We start from the raw sequence: 19,963 nt of genomic DNA, 5'->3' as shown, positions 1-19,963 counted from the left end.
TCACTGTTACCGCTCCCTAGTCTTGTCACTATTCCCACCCTGCACCAGAGCAGGATCTGCTAGTTATCACAGCATACAAATAAAGGCTCTACCCTGGGGCAGGCACAGGTAAATCCTGAACTGGAGGAAGATGTCCCACCAGGAATGGATTTATCCAGGCTCATCCAGCTCACAACTTCAACTATAGACGGGCCTGAATCAAAACCTCCCCGATTGAAACAGCTGATCATCAAGGAAGTTCAGATCCAGGAAGTGGCAGGATGCTACACTGAGCCAAACTCCAGATCCAAATGCTCTTTGCAAATATGGATGCAAATCTTGCAGGTTGGCCACTGATGTCAGTGCATGTCCCCTACACGGATGTTCAGAGCTCAAAAAGGAGCCGGCTGGCAATGGTAAGATAAGAACAGAGCTGGTCAAAATAGTCTCACTGGTTCCCTGGGTTTCCCCTTCCCTCCTCACCAACCCCAAAGACTGAAAACCACGGTTTTGACATTTGTTTTGCCAAAAAAACCCAAATATTCCAACAAAATGGAAAATTCTTCCTTGTGTTTGAACCCGTCCCCCCTGGGGCAATATGTAGCTTTTTTTGACCAACTGCTGTTACTAGTCAAGGGCTCCCAGCCCCAGAGGAATCTTTCCTGCCAGGCTCATACAAACCTCGGTCTTTCCACCAAGTTCCCTACACTGGGAAGGTCTAAGCATGCGAGCCGCAAGAGAGAGAGAGATAAACCCCAGTGTTTCGTTCCCCTTCGTCGGGTGGGGGTGAATAAGGCATGCTGGGCAATCTGTGACCGGCCGCATCCCTTCTCTTTCTGGCATGCATTTGGAAATGAAAGGAGCATACTACCTATGTGGTGGCTGTGTGCTGGCATTGCAGACAGGCACTTGGAAGAAACCTCCTCTCCAGGGGGGAGATCCTCACGTGGAAGAAAGGAGGAAACACAGAGAACAGGTCAAACCACCCAGCAGAGAATTCAACCGGGAGATGCATCAGGCAGGCAGAGCGTGGCAGGAGCAGCACTGTCACCGAAGAAGGGCAGATGGAGGGTAGCCGAGGGCATGGTCAGCGCTGGGTTAGCCTGTCTGTTTAGCTGACCAGTTTAGTTCTAAGGCACTTGCCATTCGAGTCCCTAAGCCCCGTACAGAATTAAGAAATATCAGCATCCATAAGAAAAATGGTTCTCAGTGCAGCGCTGTTTGGAAAATGTCAGTTTACTCCAATTTGAAACACTGATGTTTTTATCCAAATTTCCCATGAAAATGTCCAGTTTTTCAGTGAAAAACAAAATAAAAAGCTTTTCAGGCTTTTTTGGGAAGGAGAAAAAAATGTTTTTCAGTAAAAAAAAGTCACCCAAACACATGTGGGTCAAAATTTTTCTTTTGCAATGAAAAATGGCTTTTTGGGGTCAGAGAATTGTATGTCGATGGGAACCTTGCACCCAGCTCCAGTGGAAAGGGGTACGTGAGTGTAAGCACACTCCACGAGTGGCATTCAATCCTGCACCAAGGATCAGCACAGTCCCTAGGAACCAGACAAGCTCTAGAGAGGCGCTCCAGTGATGCGCTGAGGTTAATTTTGCCCTCAGTGCTGGCATCCGCCAGGCCCCAAATCCTGCCCCGCTTCACCAGAGACTTTGTTGAATCAGGGCCTAGGCACATGCTTGAGTCCTATTGCAGTCAATGGGACGTAGCATGTGCTTTGCCCAAGTGGCACCTTCCAGCCGCTGCAGCTCCACAGAAGTCAAAGGGACGGCAGAAACCAGCTATTAAGTGCTTCTCTGACCTCCCCCAAACCCTGGCCTGGGTCAGGAAGGAGGCAGCTGAGGAGAGTAATAAAACATGATAAAGCCTTAAATCTCTCATTTTCCCTTTGGCTGACGTTGGGTCTGAGCCGCGTTTTCTCTAACCCGGGCTCCCTCTGTTCCCCATATAGGCCTGAAGGGGTTAACCTGACTGGCAGTGAGTTCAGGAGGCAGGATCCATTCTTTATTAATGACCCAAATGTTCCCAGGACTTGCCAGTTCTTGAAGGCTCCTTCCCTTGCTCTCTTCTTTTATTGCCATTGATAGAACAGGGAGACTGGAGCTCAGGCTCTGGAGGGCGGAGCAGACCTTTCGCCCTGTGCTGAACGTTGCAATATAAGGTTTGGAGCAGGAGTGAATGTGCAAACAATATTCCAGTGATGCGCACTCAAAAAATGCCTCAGAATAAAAACAAAATAGAGGGGTGGGTGTAGCACGGCCCAGGCTGGAGAGAATCAAGGTTGCGTGTGTAGCGTTGCCCCCAGCTGCAGAGAATCCAGGCTCTGTGTGCGCAAGCACTCTGCGTAGGAGTGTGTTTTTGTGACTTGCGGATTTTTGTTTCTGTGTGTATGTTTGTGTGCATCAGTGGGCGAGCCGGGTTTTCTCTGGGCGAGAGCGGAGCGTAAACATGTGCAAGTGAGTGGGTGTTTGTGCGCGGGAGTATGCTTGTGTGTGTGTGTTCACACGCGAGGTGTGTTTGGTCTGTGTGCTAGTGCAAGTGTGAATATGCCTATGTACAAGTGTGAAAAAAAATTAAGTCTTTGAGTCTGTGTTTGGCCCATGGGTTGGATGCAAATTTCAATTTGCATATGTGAAGGTACAGATTATTAAGTCTAGGTGAGTTGCAAGCATGGGCTACCATGCGTACAACGGTGCTTGTGCGTGTATGAGCGTGCGTGCGTGCCACGAAGTGTTCTTGGGAGGATGAAACCAAACGGCTCCTTTGGCCCACAGCGCAGCAGGAATTTCACAGCTTCAGTCGCTGCTCCACCGCAGCTGCGTCCCTCAGCACAGAAGTCTGACAAGTAGAAACTAATTACGTGCTAAACAATTACAATGTATTGCCTTGTGTGTGTGAGAGCGTGTGTGTGTGAGAGTGTGTGAGAACACTAGTCTCAACTAGTTTAGAAGGGAGATGGGGGAAGCCCTCCTCCACATCTGGGCTTGAACGCAGCCTAATTAGAGCACCGCCGAGGGTGCAATTCTATAGCAACGCTGGCTTACGTATGTTTGTTGTTTTTATTGAAATGGGAGAGTAATTCAAAACAGGGGGAATGGCTGAGCAGAAGTCTTGTGAAAACCCTCTAATGACACCACAGCTGTCAGCTAAGAAGGAGAAGCCCCTCCTTGGCACTGGGTCAGTAGCACGCTTTGATCACCTCCGGCTAGGAGCAATTCACTCTTTGCAGCAGGCTAACACACTTAAACCCATGTGGTTGACACAAGGCTTCCAGTTAGAGGCAGTGTGGCCTAGTGACTAGAGCACTGGACTGGACATCAGGAGACCTGGTTTCTATTCTTGGCTCTGCCACAGGCCTGCTGGATGACCTTGGGCAAGTCACTTGCCTTCCGTGTGCCTCAGTTACCCCATCTGTACAACAGGGGTAATGATCCTGACCTCCTTCGTAAAGTGCTTTGAGAGCTATGGTATAAAGCACTCGGTGGTGTTATTATTGTGCTGCTCTCTGCACAGGGGTCAATTTCACCCCGTATTAGCAGCAAGACTGCTAAGCACCCTCAACTCCCACTGAAGGCAATAGGAGCTGAAGGCACTCACCATCACACAGGCTCTAACCCAGTCTGGATCTGCACGCCAGCTCCTCCACCCATCTCTCTTACGGACAGAGGGACAGCCTCAGAGGAGGAACAAGCAATAGGATTCCTCCTACAATCCAAGCCCCCTACCCAAATCACGGGGCAGTTTGGTTTGGATCTGGTCTTTGCTTTCTGGCTAAACATTATTGAACAGGAAACCTAGAGACCCAATTCCCCTCTGCTTTACCTCTCATGTGGTCCTCTTCACCTCTGAGCAAAGCAGGTGGCTCAGAGTGGGGGTGCCATATGCCCCCCACCCCGCTTGGTGCAGGTGTGGCCAGGGTCAAAAGGGGCATGGCTGGGTCACGCCCGAGAAGGCTAAAAGAACTGGACCCCTTAATCCTGTTCTGAGCATGGTGAGAGGACACAGCGGAAGTTCTCTCTGGGGCAGAGCTTCCACCGCCACTACCCCTAGTCGTGTGCCAAGGACCCCATTTTGCAGCAGGCAACCAGGTCACTAATGCCCGTTCTGCCCCTTCAGGTACATGCCTGTCTTTAGCGACCGTCCACAGCAGCTCACACCTCCCCCAAGCGCCGGTCACCACAGGCAATGGAGAGCACAAGCCAAGAGACCTCTGAGCGTTGCTGTTACCAGACAGCCTACGTCCGGCCCTACCGGGCAGCTAGGTTCTCGGAAGGGAGGGTCACGCTACAAACTGCGGGACCATTCGTGGCCGCCGGGAACCGGGCCAACGAATGGGAGCTCAACGCTGCCCCCGAGACGCTGTCACGGCCACACACTGACCTTGAAGGTGTGTTTCCTGCTGATGTTGTCCGACGGCTGGATGGCCGCCACCCGGAAGCTGAGGAGAGGGATGCTGCCCAAGATGCTGTCCTCCTTCTCATCTGTATTGACCCGGGGGGAGAAATGGGAGTTAGATAAAGAGAGGGGAGTTCCCCTCCTTAGGCCGGTTTGGAGATGCCAAGTGGTTGACAAGACCCGTCTCCCCTTTAAAGCTGGAGAGCGAGGAGAGAGGGAAGTGGCTGAGGTGCCTCTGACTAGGAATGCATCCCTCCCTTCTCCTGCTGAAATGGGAGCTGGGCTCCTGAGAGCGACCACAGCCCAGGGAGCTGAGAACGCCGCACCTGAACTGGAGCCAGCCTACCTGTGGAAGCCGGCTTCCTCCCTGTCGCATCCGCCCATCTGTTGTTCTCTTCTTCCCCCTCCCCACCGCCCCCGCAAAAACCTATCAGTGTCAGCTCACAATACAGGCTGGTTAATTATTCATGCCCGCCCTCCAGACCTGCTGCCAGGGATTAGGCCGAGCCAGCGGCCTGCTGGAAAGCGAAGGTTGCAAAAGGTGTGGGCTGTGTGAAGGGGTGAATCTCCATACCGAGGGGTGCTCCAGCCCGGATGAGGCCAGGGCTGGGTGGGGAGAAAGTTGGGGACTGATTTGGCACCCAAATTCAGGACTGGCTTCCGTCACTCCTTTATGGCAGGGGGCGGCTGTTTCCCATGGACCTGGAGCTGCTGTATAGTTCCTCATGCCTTCTTTGTTTCTTGGCACCATTGATAACAGTTGCTCGAAAAGCCAACCTGGCCCTAGGAGGTCCAGGCAAAAGGGCGACGGGTTTGTCTGCGGATGTTAATCATTTACACAGGGATGCTGGATTCGGAGTCTTGAGCATTCAGAACCGGGGCATGCCAAGAGCAGCACCTCTGGAATTCAGACCCACAGCTCCCCACGGAGAGAGGCAGGGCTAGCTTCTGGTCTCCTCTGGGCCAGGTGAGTAAGGGAACAGCTGAATTTGTACCAAGCACGATCCCTTGCACAGTGTTTAACAAGAGGGCCGTGCAACCTTCCCCCCACCACCTTGAATACTATAAGAGAAAAGGCTACAGAAAAACAAACCTAAGGATGCATGGACGAAGCTACCTTCCGCAGCATTCACCCCTGGGAGCACCTTGTACAATCTCTCTCCGAGCCCTGTCCTGCGAGGTGCTAACCGTACATGGCTCCCATTGAGGGGGAAGATGCTCGGCACCCCACAAGGATCCCTCAGCTCCTCGTAATAGCAGAGCCTTCCCTTTGAAGAGGAGGGTTTTAACTCCTCCTCTGACTGGCCGCACCCTGCTCCCTGCAGCCACCTGCTCGGTGGGACTCACTCTGCATCAAACAAACTGGGTTTCTTCCCTGGCGCTGGACTCTGAGATCCCACCCCAGCTGCCCAGATTGAACCCTGGCCACCTGGCTTTGGGGCTGTGAGTGCACCAGGAGCTGCCGGGGCCCTGCCCCATCAGGACTGGGCCCATGGGACGGCTCTTTAGACCTCGGCCCCACCACATACCTTTGTAATAGAAGAGGCAGCGATCCACCAGCACGAACCAGCGCTTATTCCACTGCTTCACGCCCGAACTGGCCTGCAAGAGAGGCACGAGTGAGAGGGCGCCCCAGACCCGTAGCTGCTTGTAAAGCAGAGAGAGGGGAAAGTGGGGGAAGCAGCAGCATCTTGTGCATCACAGGGAGAGCCCGCGGTGAGCTCCATTGAGGAGAGGGCGCAGGGTGGCACAGAGCCCAGCTGCACGGCTTGCAGGAGCCATTGCGAGAGGGATTTACTGGGGAGAGGTGCAGGCCAGATGAGGCAGGCACCCAGCAGCAGCGCTCCCTGCTGTCACAGCCAGATCCTGGGGATGCACCGGAGAGAGGTTGGGACAGATAGAGGGCAGCCCGCCCTGCATAACACCTCATGCTTTTACATGGAGACCCTCCGGGGCGGGGGGAGTTTGGCAGGTGCCTGGAATGGGCACCCAAGAGCCATGCCCCATGCAGTCCCACACCAGTCCTAGTGCGGCATGGGGCCTAGGGTCACCACATCGTCCCGACAGAGGAAGGTGGCACTGTGAGATGCCTGGCTCAGCCAGGGGAATGCTCCCCGCAGCGGCACCAGGGGGACGCTACCTGCTTGAACAGCCAGCCGCTTTTGGTCACCGTGGCACTGGGGTTCCGCTTCATGGAGTTGGAGCGTTTCCCAAAGGCGATCCCCTTCCGGGAAGGGCGCGAAGCCTTTGGAGAAGGAGAGAGGAGGCTCTCAGAATGCACCGGCTTTAGCACCCATGGGTGGCGGCAGCAGCTGTTGGGGGCGTTTGTTTTTCAGGCAAACCCACGGGGAATAGTAAGACCCAGCCATGCAGCTCACTGAGCATGCGGCTGAGGGATGCCATGCAACGCTGCCATCTGGCGAGCGAGGGAGAGCCGCATCTTACCGCCAGCGCACGTACCACATCACCCCTGGGGAAATCTCAGCCATTTATCTACTTGTCCCAGGCTTGCAATTGCTTCCTTCTTGCAACCAGCTCCCAGCTCGGCCTATCTTTTCCATACTGCAAAACAGGGTTGGATCCTAATCGCTGTCTTTACTTTGCTGATGCTCTGATCCCAGCCAGCTACTTCCCCTTGGTGTGGAAGGAGCGTGACAATCACCTCGCTGCTATGCCGCATTTTTCATTCCCACATCTCAAAGAACCTCACAAAGGTTGGTCAGTATCATTGGCCCCATTTTACAGAGGGGGAAACTGAGGCACGGAGCAGGGAAGCCACTTGGCCGAAAGCAGGGGGTCTTTGGCAGAGCTGAGAAATGAACCTAGATCTCCTGAGTGCCAGTCCAGTGCCTAAACACCCATCTCCCTCCCTGAACGCCTTTTGTGCAGGCTGGGGGCTTCTGGTTGCCCACAGCGACTCCAGCAGGCCAAATACATCTGCTTACCAGCAGGCATCCGCCAGGGCAGGTGTGCTTGGTTACCCCCAGCCCATTCAGCAAGAAGAAAGGCCCTTTCAGATGTCCAGAGGCAATGAGAACATTAGGTGTAAGGGGCAGCTTAGATCCAGCTGACTAGTGGCATGGTTGGGAATAGATTCCTAGGGTCCCAGGCCAGTGCCCAGTGTTCCATGAACATACCCTGCCGTTTGGTCGCTCCTGAGGCATCTCTGACACCATGGTGTGGTTGGATGATTCGCTGCTGATGGTCGCCGGTCGCTTCCCACCTGCTTTGCTGGACATGTCCACTGTAGAGCTGCCATCAGGACAGAGAGGGAAGGGAGAGAAAGAAGCTTATTAGCAATCTCTGCAAGGACAGCTGAGGAATAACAGCCTAAGCGCCTGCCCCATACGTACAACACACTGATACACTGATGGTGCTCGCCTATATGCACAGGGCCGGAGCCAAAGCTAATTGCAGCCAGCAGAGGGTCTTTCCATTGACTTCCACAGCTGAGGCCCACGCTGTGCAAACACACAGATTACACGTACATAGATAGCAAAGTAAGGCTGTTCCTCATCTCACAGCAAAGCCACACTGTTCCCTACTCCCTACCATGCCTGGCCCGTAGATCCCCTGCTGTGGTCTTTGCTCTCAATATTTCCTTGGTATTATTAATTCTTTTCCCCTCTGGTTCACTCACTCACACTCTCACACACACCATTCTAAAGCAAACCTACTTCTGTAAGTGTAAGTCAAATCTTGCGTTTTCTTCTGGGATGTGTCCAGTCACGGGATGCAGGAACGTGTTCCGTCTTTCATTGTGGCTGGAAAACACAGAGGAGAATTTGGAGGAATTAAGCGGCTTTGGAGTGAATGGAGTGGCTGAGCAATGGTTAAGCATCACGGCCCTTCTTTTGCTTCGTATACCAGTTCAAAATGCTGAAAATTGCTGCTTCAGGATATTACGGAGGCAAATAACTGAAGGCTTGACTGTGCCTAGCCTTCGGCTTCTTTCTGACACAGCTCATGAATGAATTTCAACTCACTAAGGGTGGAAACAACATTTGCAGTGACTCTACACTAGTAAAAATGATCAGGGTTTACCAAGCCACATGCTTCAGGGCATATGTTTATCACCAGATGGGGTCAGGAAGGATTCCCCTCCTCTACCATAGAGTATGTATACAAGGTCACCTCCTCAAAATGTACCTATTGGCATTGTGCCAATAGGTACATTTTGAGGAGGTGACCTTGTATACATATCCCTGAAACTTCCTGCACTGCCCACTGCTGGAGATGGGATGCCAGCCTAGGTGGCAACTGGTCTCTTCTTGTCTAGCTGGTCTCATGACTAAGAATGAGTGAACCTTGGGTAGTTTGAGGTGAATAGAACCTCAGTATGTTTTGGGGATTTGTAAAATTAATTCATGTCTAGGAGATGCAGGAACTTGAAACATTGGTGGGTTGTGGGGGTGTGGGAGAAGGAAAGGGTTATGTGATTCAGTTATAACTGCCCCCTCCCATCTTTCAGCCTGGCTATTTATTAGGGACAGAAGAATCTGTCTGCCCCACAAGCTGGACAGAACACAAGCCGTGGTAGTCCCAGTCATGCGCCCTTTTCAGCCCTAAATTCTTGGGCTTTGTGGTTGTAATTTCAACTCCGCCCTAGGTGTATGCCAATAAGAGGTGACTACTACTTTAAGACAAGGTGGGATTGTACGCAGGAGGCTTGGCAAACCAGCTGGAACATCTCTGTGGCTGAAGAGAGACAAGGTCAGGGCAGAGTGTGGAGATAAAAACACATGGCAAAGCCCACCTAGCAGCTGCCAGTAGGCCTGGCCGACATATGGTGCCAGGAGACGGAGTTCATCCATGCACAATGCTCTCCCTCTCCTCTTCCCACTGAGCAATGATGCCACAAAGGCAGATCCTCCTCAGGCCAGTATCCACAGTACATCCACTTCCCCAGGTACACGACCAGATGGATGGAAGCGTGTATGCCACATTTGCACAGACCCGGCACACAAAACCAGACTAGCATTAGCCCCTTCACTGCCAGCTAGTCCACGTTTGAATTCCACAGGCTGTTTCCTATGGAGCATCCATTTGGATGAGCGGCATGTATTGGAAGAGAAGCTTTCACAGGTGTCAATAGACGGGGCTAATGAATAGCCCCCAATGGCATTCACTTGTTAAAACAACCTATTACACCTCAGTCTTCAGGGGGTTTCCTCCCTATTAATTTTCCTGTGTGACGCAGCCACGTGTTCTAACAGCCAAAGAAACAGCAAGCCCATTGGTGTACATTATTACAAGGCACCGATGTACATAATGCAGCACGGACAGGGTTATGCAGGCACTCGTAAATAAAGAATGAGTGACACACCCAAAGCCACACCGATATCGCAAGTCAGCCCCTGGAAAGACCTGGCTTTACCTGCTCCAGATCCTCGCTATCGGCGTGGCAGTCAGTACCTGTAGCAATCACCCTGAGCTGTTATCACACAGCACTTTTCAGACCTGGATCTCAAAGCCCCTTACAGAGATGGGTTGATATTAGTCGTCCCGTTTTATGATCAAGAAATGGAGGCACAGAGCGGTTAAAAGGGACTGATTTTCAGAGGGACTGAGCTGCCGAGCTCTTACAGACTTTATCTGAATTCATTTGCACGCTGCAAGGGTCAGATCCAGACACCCTCACACAGAACAGGACTTTCCTCCTTGAGTGTTGCATTGGAATGACTCAGACCACACATGGAGTACAGCATTACTGATCGTGAGCGAGGGTATCAGCGTCTGCACTAAATCCACAGTCAGTCCGCGGCAACTGGGAATAAAATCCAGGAGTCCTGGCTCCTTGTCCTCCTTGACCAGCTCCCAACTAACTGTTGTCAAACCCAGTCCGTGGGACCAGTGGCTACTGGATGCACAGGCCCATATCTTGCTCCCAAGCCCTCTGATTTCCACAGCCCTGAGCATAGGGCTTCACTACAGAAACAAGGCTCTCTGCCTCACATTTTGTCTGAGACTGACCAGGAGAGAACATTCTCTGCCAGTGACTGGCATCCACACTTGCAGGAACAAATCGGATTTCTCCATTCCAGACAATAGGCACAGTCTTCCCAGGTATGGCAGCAGTCTGAATCCCCTGGGGGAGCTCTGCAAGTGGGATTTAAAGGAGCGGGCTGTGGCTACTGGCTTTGGCTGCAGGGGGAAGCAGATGAGATGCCAGCCTGCAACTAGGGGAGAAAACGGGCACAATAACACCAGAGCAAACATCTGTTTACCTTTGTCCCCCTTCTACGTGCTGCTCACAGACGTTAAGAACAGATCCGCTCTTTCATGAAGGATCTGAGTGGAGGTAGGACCCCAGATCGTGTGCAGATGCCGGCAGAGGGCTCCAAAGCAGCACAAGCCACATGACTTCATCCAACAGCCTGGTAGCCACAACAGGGCATGAAGAGCCACTTGCAAAAGCTGATGGATTTGCAACACTTAATGAATGGCAAATTGCAGCAGATTCTCCCTTTGCTAATCCACACGCTGCATAATTTGCACAACAAATTTCATCTGCACTTCCCAGCAGAGCTTGTGGAATGGAGAGCCGAGGGGAGGTCTCTGATTGCTGAGACCTTATTAGCTTTACAGGACATATCACAGGACACCGACTGTGACATGATGAGTTATTAACATAAGACTAAACTACTGCTGTCCAACTAAATTAGCGCGGTAATGTTCTCCGACACGCTGGCTGTAAGTGGGGAAAACTCAATGCTGCTGTAACTCCACTTGGCCTGCTGTTTTTTCACTTACCCCTTTATTCGGAAAAGAGTCATTCACAATAGTAATGGCTCTGCACCCCTCCTAAGTGCAAATTAGTGAGATTAGACTGCACGTGGGAAGTCTGTTTATAATTAGAGATGGCATTGCGTCACTAAGAGCTCGATTCTGCCATACGTGTGAGTAGAACCTTGTGCCTTAAGCAGCCCCAAGGAAACCAATGGCCTGATCCTACTCTCAGAGTCAATGGAAGCCTTTCACTGACTTTAATGGTGGTTGGATTGAGCCCTGAATTAAAACCACAAAAGATGTACCAGATTAACTATACCAGTGTAATTAAAACAATCTAACCTCCCTAGTACAGTTACACTGCTATAAAATCTTAGAGCTTATTCCTGTACAGGAAGGGGAATACGTTGTACTGATATAAAGCACCTTTTTACTGGTATAACTGTGTCCACATTATGGGTTGAACTGGTAGAGCTATTTTGGTAAACCACCCCATCCAGACAATTATATCAGCATAAAAACAGAGCAGATTACAGAATTGTATTCGGTTCCTAACACCCCTAAAAAGGGCGCGACTTTCAAGATCAGCGGTTCTGGGCGGGGCTGAATTGCAACGTTTGAATCAGAATTTGCTCAGCAGACCCAGCGTTCCGGCAGGGCCCCAGTTCCATTTCCAAAGCTTTGCTCCCTGTTTCCTGCAGGCCAGATAACTGATTTGATTGTGGGCCTGTTCAGAAATTGCTTTCAGTGGGTAAGAAAATCCAGCCGTTAATTTAAATTAAAGCATTTACAAAGTGAAAACGCGACCACTGCCAAGTGCGGTTACGTGAACAAAACTCAAAGTCAACAAATTAAGGAGCAGAAAACCCGGCGGTTTCGGCAAAGCCCCCAAACCACTAGCATATATCCAAAAACAGAGGGACCTAGACAAATTAGAGGATTGGCCCAAAAGAAATCTGATGAGGTTCAACAAGGACAAGTGAAGAGTCCTGCACTTAGGACGGAACAATCCCATGCACCGCTACAGACTAGGGACCGAATGGCTCGGCAGCAGCTCTGCAGAGAAGGACCTAGGGGTTACAGTGGATGAGAAGCTGGATATGAGTCAACAGTGTGCCCTTGTTGCCAAGAAGGCCAATGCATTTTGGGATGTATAAGTAGGGGCATTGCCAGCAGATCGAGGGACGTGATCGTTCCCCTCTATTCGACATTGGTGAGGCCTCATATGGAGTACTGTGTCCAGTTTTGGGCCCCACACTACAAGAAGGATGTGGAAAAATTGGAGAGAGTCCAGCGGAGGGCAACAAAAATGATTAGGGGACTGCAACACATGACTTATGAGGAGAGGCTGAGGGAACTAGGATTGCTTAGTCTGTGGAAGAGAAGAATGAGGGAGGATTTGATAGCTGCTTTCAACTACCTGAAAGGGGGTTCCAAAGAGGATGGATCTAGACTGTTCTCCGTGGTAACAGATGACAGAACGAGGAGTAATGGTCTCAAGTTGCAGTGGGGGAGGTTTAGGTTGGATGTTAGGAATCACTATTTCACGCGGAGGGTGGTGAAACACTGGAATGCGTTACCTAGGGAGGTGGTGAAATCTCCTTCCTTAGAAGTTTTTAAGGTCAGGCTTGACAAAGCCCTGGCTGGGATGATTTAGTTGGGGATTGGTCCTGCTTTGAGCAGGGGGTTGGACTAGATGACCTCCTGACGTTCCCTTCCAACCCTGATATTCTATTCTATGAAAAACGTTTTAAACTGGCTAATTGCCCTGTTATGTTATCAAAACGCAGGCAGCACTAGTGCCAGGGGCCCTGGGTATGCGAGGAAAACCAGCCACCAGAGGTGCAGCTCCAAGGGCGGTAGTAATCTATTTAGCTAAGGTACTTAGACAGTATGCTCACTGGGGGCAGAGACGTCTCTTTGCTCTGTGTTTGTACAGCACCCAGCACAATGGCAGCCTGCGCCATGACCAGGGACCTAGGCTCTCCTGTAGGACACAAATAATTTTATCCCTCCTCCCCATTACCGTACTATCTGAGCACCTCACAATCTTTAAATGTATGCATCTTCCCTACACCCCTGGGAGGTCGGGCAGGGCTATCATCCCCATTGTACAGATGGGAAACTGAGGCACAGAGAGAGAGAGACTAAGTGACTTGTCCAAGGTCACTCACAGATTCTGTGTTAGAGCAGTGGCTAAATCCTAGGCTAGTGCCCTAACCATTGGACCCTAATGTAGACAGAACTCAGGCGCTTTTACCACTGTGGTGTCTAACCCTAAATGCCCAGTACAGTTTCCACTGGTCAAGAGTTATGGGTCCCTAATTTCCTAGTATGGATGGAGCCAGCCAGGGCCCGAGTCCTCTCTGCCTCATACCTTTGTAGCCATTTGCACCTCTGTACATGAATACAAAACCTGGTCTATACAAAGTTGTACCCATTTAGCTAAAGCTGTTTAGATAAACCAGGGCAACTTTGCATGTAGATGCTCAACTTGGTTTAAACCTGGTTTATAGTGATTTAGCTTGTACCTTACATCAGCTAAACCAACATAAGCCAGATTTAAACCAATATGAGGAATATCCACACACAAATTTGCACCAGTTTAACATCACACTTTCATTTAATCCAGTGCAACTCCCACGTGTGGACAAACTCCAAGTTGCGACTGATTGAAAACAGCAGCATTTTATACTCCACTCAGGTGTGGATGGTTGCGGGAAGTCCAAAGCAGTGGAGGATGACTCAGCCCACAAGCTCCTCCTCATTCCAGTAGAGACAGGATGAAAAACCACCTTCCACACATTCAATTAGTGGGCCTGATTTGCCGCTCACTAAAATCAAGGGGAATTTTCCCCAAGGACTTCGCTGGCTTTTGAGTCAGGCCCTTGACTGCCAGGTTGGAGAACCCCAGTGATGAGCAGGTTTCAGGTGCAGTCTGTGTTACAACCCTGGATCTCTCCTCACTTTGGTGAGTTAGAAGTCAAGGTTAAGGCACGAATACCAGTTCAGTACCAGCTTTGCTTGATCCTGTTCAATGGCTGTTTGCAATGTTCTTCAAGGGCACAGAGAATGGCTGCAACATAAATTACCTCCCCTCCAGCTCCCATCGTCCTAGGAAGACACCGGCTACCTGCACACGGCTGTCTGCGTATAACGTGGCCCCCCAGCATCACAGCATCTGAGCACTGATATGCAGCACAGCCGGGCACCAGGCCACTGTGCACTGAATGCCCACCGATGACGTCTCCATGCAAACAGCCAGACTCTGCATAGAGTCAGCAGAACGGTGAAAGTTGGAGCAAGAAAAATAGCTACCACGACCGCTCATCCCTCCACCCAGCCACTTGCAAGTTTCACCTGAATGTCTGAGATAAGGCCAGGGTTAGAGGATATTAAATGTTTGCTGGTAGGAATCCTGCTAAAAGGAGGGCTTCCTGCTTAGCACCATTACTGCCCAAACCCCAGTACCCTTGGCCAATACTATTTCTCTTTCAGTTGCTTTCTTCCCTCCTCGGTTAGCTTAAAGGGCTTTTGTTAGCATGCGCCCCAGGTGAAAGAGGGGGGAAATCTCATTCTCCAAACTGGGCCAGCCGTATTATTATTTTTATAAATAAGGAAGCTGATTTAACAAAGAAATTGACACCATTAAATAACCCCACTTCCTCACTGCTACTTTTCTAACTAGATATGATGGGCGGGGGAGGAGGGCTGTGTTTTGGTTGCTCTGGGTTGCACCTGGTTTTAAAAATAATCTCAAACACCAGTGACTTTAGAAGGATCACAATGGCATTACATAGGCAGGGGAGAAAACTCCCCTCTGCCCCACTCTAGCTTGCAGGGAACGTCCATTCAAAGGGAAGCACCTTTTGCTAGAGCAAGCGTTTCTGCACCCAGGAGCTGGGATCCTGGAGGGCCCCCTTCGCAAAGCTGACGTTCCCGGTGCTGCCGGAATTAGCGTCTGTGGACGGGGCTCAACCATACGGTTCTTAGCCTGCCTGCAGCTTTTGGTCACAGGTTCATTCATTCTGCCAGCCGGCAGCAGGTTTCTCTTTATCCTTGGGCACAGTTCCCCCACCCCAGCTTCCATCCTTGGTAGCTCCGTGCAGCTCCTCCTGGCACTCATTCAATTGCCTCCTTCCATCCCACCCACCACCCTCTCCTCCAGCTTCCCAGGCCCCCTCCAAAGCAAAGTCACTTCCTCAGAACCTCCTTAAATAATTCCTCTCCTGGCAGCTGCCTTGCCTGACCCGGCTGTATAAACTCCCGAGTTAAGCATCTCCTCTGAAGCACTGCAATGCAGCAATCACTGACCAAGCTGAAGTTCCCTCATCCACTTCATGACACACAGACACACACACAAAGCCCCCCATAGGCGACGAACTGGGCCTGCCTTCCTGGCCTGCTTCCTCTTCCCCCCGCCAGCCCTGCTGTTATCACCAGGTGAGCCCTACCTGACCCGACGGTCTGCCCGGAACTTTAGCATCGTGACAGGTCCCCTTGCCAAGCTCAGCAGGGATCCCCAGCTACAACCATCCCGTGGGAGAGAGGTAAGTCTTCCTGCCACTCCAGTGGCTCTTCTATTGCACTAGACAATATACCGTGGGGGATGATCCTGCACTGGCAGGGAGACAGAGTGGGTGATCTAATAAGCTTTCCATCCTTATCTTCAACTTGTCCGATTCCCTTGAGTTCCACGCTGGTTGCATTTGCTTCCCGCTCCTTCTCTCTCCCCTTTATTCCTAGGCACACGCGGGGGGAGAGAGGCACCCGTTCTCTCTAGGCAGCGGGGTCTATTCTAGCCCCGTCCAGGCTCATCATTCAAAGCGAACGACGCTTGCAGCCTCGCGTGTCGGAGCAGCTAGCAGGCATGCCGAGCATGGAGTGAGAAGAAAAAAAAATAGATCCCCAGCACGGTTCCCCAAGGAGAGAAAGGTGAAGGGCAGAGACACTGCCACACACTCATGCGGCAGGTGCAGACAGAGGAGGATTTATGCTGCAGCCTGGCCGTACCCACTTTGGCATAAGGGAGCAGCTCTTTGCCAAGCTGAAGGTGAAAAGCGGAGGGTGCTGGGTTTTCTTGAGACACACACACTCGGCTACCCTGACCCCTCCCGGGGAATTATTCTTATCCCGCGCTGGAGAAATCTGCAGCTCAACAAGGGAAGGAGCATGCTACAGGGATGGGAGTGATTAGACAGACCGACCGACCAACCGACCTCTGTCAACAGAGTAAATTGCAGACACTCTGAGCAGATGTTTACTGCTAACCTGGGTCATGGCACAGGATTTATTAAACTGGGCCCACCCCCTGCTGCTCTTTTTTACAATCGCTCATCTTCAGACAGTTCTAGTGTGGCCTTATATTCCTCCCTGCACTTAGTCACTATTGCTTCTTCCTAGGTGAAGGCCCAGCGGTCTCCTTTTAGGAAGGGAGTGTGGCCTGAGAGTCAGGACTCCTGGGTTCCATTCCTGACCAGACTGCCCTCTAGAGTAAGAGCTAGCACAGGGGGCTGAGAGGCGGAAAAGCTGGGTTCTCCTGATGATGGGACTGATCGCAAGAATGCTTCCCTTGCTCACAGAGCGGGGTCGTTAGGGTTTATAAAGCCCTGTGCAACCCCAGATTTAAAGGGGAAAGCACTGGAGGCTGGGTGCGGCGTCACTGACACAACAACTCACTCTCCCCTTTAGGCCAACACTTTAAAAAACACATTTCAGTCCATCCCGATTGTTAGCATTAGAAGCTGGGGTGGGGAGGGGGGCCAGGGGGAATGAAGCAGTGACATTTAAAAGAAACCTCCAAACAAGGAAGTAGAGCTTGGGATACCAGCTGGCTTATATCACACAGTATTCACTCCCCCTTGCCAGGATCACAGCAGTACAGCCAGCCCGGGGCTGCAAGCACCTTGGCACGCTACCGCCGCAGAGCTCTGGGGAGGCGCGACTTATCCAAAGGGTGTCACGAGTAGCCGACGAATCGGCACTTCTGCTGCCATCGCATCATTCCGCTGGGTAATTCCAAAAGGCCATCGCTTCCCGGAAGCCCTTAAAACCGAGCCAGCATCCCGAGGGGACAGGCGACAGCCCATGCGGCAATGCTAAGCTTCCCGCTCCACCGCTTGGGCAGGGAGACAAAGACTCTCAGGCCAGAAGGGACCATTATGATCATCTAGTCAGGCCTGCTGCGTGACCCAGGCCAATGGGAGGACAGGCAGGCCTGGAGGATGGATGCTCATCCCTCTTGTTGCTCTATAATACGCTGCATCTGTGTAGACAGTTGATAGAAAGAACACCACTTATAGACACAAGCGGATGTGTAGCATTGTGTGTGAATCAGTTAAATCGCTGCCTCTGGTTGCTGGTGTGCAGCTCCTGACACTTCCAAGCTGGAGGGAGCAACATTTGTTCCTTCCAAGGAGCTGCCTCTGGACAACACAGGTGTCCTGCCCTCCTTGGCTGCAGTGAGAGTGGCAGCCTGAGGGGGAACCTTTAAGATGGGGGTAGGGGATGTGGAGTGATCTGACCGGACTCCCCACCACCACACATGTACGTGTGCTTGGATGTGACTCCGTGTTACAGGGGTTCCCTGAACTTTAGCTGGAGACAGCTCATTCTGGGCCTGGGGCCCTCACACGGAGGAGTTAGTCCTAAACAAATGAGCTGGGCTCCAAACACACAGCGGGTTCCTTATCCATCCCTGGCATGAATCAGGAGTAACCTCCTGGAAGTCTGTGGAGAGAAGGGTCAGGCCCCAACACACCCACATGTGAGCCCCAGCCCCATTCGTCACAGAGTTTTTAATTCCTGGCGTATGCTTCTAGTCACTGATCATCAGACTGACCATCTAGCTCCAGTTCATCCTGACAGCAGCCAACTTTGTTAATTCCGTCGGGGATTCAGCCCCACTCACGGCTGGATGCATAACACAGAAACCCCACACAGGCTCCTCTGAGCCCTGAATGTGTCTGCACTGAGATCACCCAGCTGTGCTCGAGGAAGGCGCTGTCCCCTCTCCTCACGGCAGTTACCAGATGAGTTGGACGCAGGAGATATCGCCTCCCCTGGGCCCTGCCGAGAGTGGTCCCAGCAGAGCTAGGCAGGGGAAATGCTGCCTAGTGCTTAGAGCAGGGCTGTGTTGTTATTCCCAGGGAAGAAGGAGCCAATGAATGATTTGCCCAAGGCCATGCACTGAGTCGGGGCAGAGCCAGGATTAGAATTAGGGAACGCCTGGCTCCTCTGTCTGTGCTCAGGCCGCTGGGCCTCACCCTCTCCAGCGCATCCCTCTGGCTTATGGCAGCAGTGGGAGAAGTTTGGATATTCAAGGCACGTACCGATTAAGTTACTCATCTCAGTGAAGTGGGAAGGGAATTTGAGAGGGTGGGGGATAGAAAGCGGGGAGTAACAACTCTCTGGGGGAGGAAACTCTGGGTGAGGTCAGGGTGCTGCACTGATTGCCCTAATGCTAGGGCATAATACAGGCTGCCAGTTAAGAAGGGTTTCTGGGGGCACAGCAACGGGTACAGGGAGAGCCTCTCGCCTCCCCAGCAGCAGGGACCCGAGTGTCAGGTTAACCACCAGTGCTTGGCAGCTGGGCCAGCAATGGAGGAAATGCCACAGAGGTCACTGTCGAAATTATTGCCTCTGCATCTTCCCTGGTTTTATGCCAGGCTTTGGGAGGAGAGGGGCAGCCTGTCCTTAGCTCCTCGATCCTCTCCCCTTCTCTAAATCACACGCAGCGGCCATTTCATGCATAAGCACCATCAATCAAAGCCAATAAGGGACAGAGCTGAGTACCTATAAAATCCCCACACATGTGATACGCGTATCCCCCCCATCTGCTTTGTGGCCTGGGACAAGGGGAGGTGTCCCCCACAAAGCAGCTGTCTGTTTCCTAATCAATGCCGCTCGCCTCTGGAACATCCTGATAACTAGCCAGTTTCACAGGCCCATAAATGTCTCTTGTATTTTACTTCTCCAGTTATAATTTGTTGTATCACAGGAGCACCAAGACCCCCCACAGAAGATCGAGGCCCCATTGTGCTAGGCGGTATATACAGCAGAACCTCAGAGTTACGAACACCAGAGTTACCAACTCACGGGTCAACCACACACCTCATTTGGAACCGGAAGTATGCAATCAGGCAGCAGAGACCAAAAAAGCCCCCAAATATAGTACAGTACTGTGTTAAACTACTAAAAATAAAGAGAAAGTTAGAAAAAAGATTTGACAAGCTAAGGAAACTGTTTCTGGGTTTGTTTCATTTAAATTAAGATGGTTAAAAGAAGCATTTTTCTTCTGCAGATTAAAGTTCCGGAGCTGTATTAAGTCAATGTTCAGTTGTAAACTCTGAAAGAACAATGATAACATTTTGTTCTGAGTTACGAATAACCTCCATTCCTGAGGTGTTCGTAACTCTGAGGTTCTACTGTAGTGAGAGCCTCCGCCCCAAATAGCTGAGAGTCAAAATAGACAAGACAAAAGATGGGAGAAAGGAAATATTATTACCCTAATTTTATAGAAGGGGGAGGGAGAAGTGAGGCACAGAGAAATTAAGTGACTTGCTCAAGGTCACACAGATTGGACCCAGCTCTCCCGAGTCCCAGCCCACAAGACCATCCTGCTCTGAACAGACTAGAACCATCTTACACGTATGGTACACAGTGCCTTTCACCCGAGATGCATTCCCTGCTCTGAAAAGTGTATCAGCACCTCTGAAATGCAGCCACCTCTGGGGGGTGTGAGAGAGAGAAACCAACCAGGAGAAACATGGACCCAGTGCAGCAGGACAAACCGCCTGTCATCATCACTAAAACAGCTCTGCTTAGGCTTTGGTGTTAAGGGTCTTATTTTTAA

General features: G+C 51.4%; 1 protein-coding gene across 7 annotated transcripts in view; it reads right to left on the bottom strand.

The window, feature by feature from the left end:
• PLEKHA6 (pleckstrin homology domain containing A6) overlaps positions 1 to 19,963 on the bottom strand; it is a 144,425-nt gene that overhangs the window by 39,375 nt on the left and 85,087 nt on the right. For 4 of the 7 annotated variants that reach the window (XM_043533789.1, XM_043533793.1, XM_043533792.1 and 1 more), the window contains 5 exons: positions 8,058 to 8,144; positions 7,518 to 7,632; positions 6,521 to 6,625; positions 5,910 to 5,982; positions 4,366 to 4,466 (listed from right to left, as the gene is read on the bottom strand). In XM_043533789.1, the coding sequence (XP_043389724.1) occupies positions 4,366 to 4,466; positions 5,910 to 5,982; positions 6,521 to 6,625; positions 7,518 to 7,632; positions 8,058 to 8,144 (481 nt within the window). The other 3 variants (XM_043533790.1, XM_043533795.1, XM_043533794.1) reach the window with 3 other exon arrangements.

Source organism: Chelonia mydas, chromosome 21 (assembly GCF_015237465.2).
Source record: "Chelonia mydas isolate rCheMyd1 chromosome 21, rCheMyd1.pri.v2, whole genome shotgun sequence".
Lineage (NCBI taxonomy): Eukaryota > Metazoa > Chordata > Testudines > Cheloniidae > Chelonia > Chelonia mydas.
Note: the sequence above shows the minus strand (reverse complement) of the source record. Positions and strands in the feature narration are given on the sequence as shown.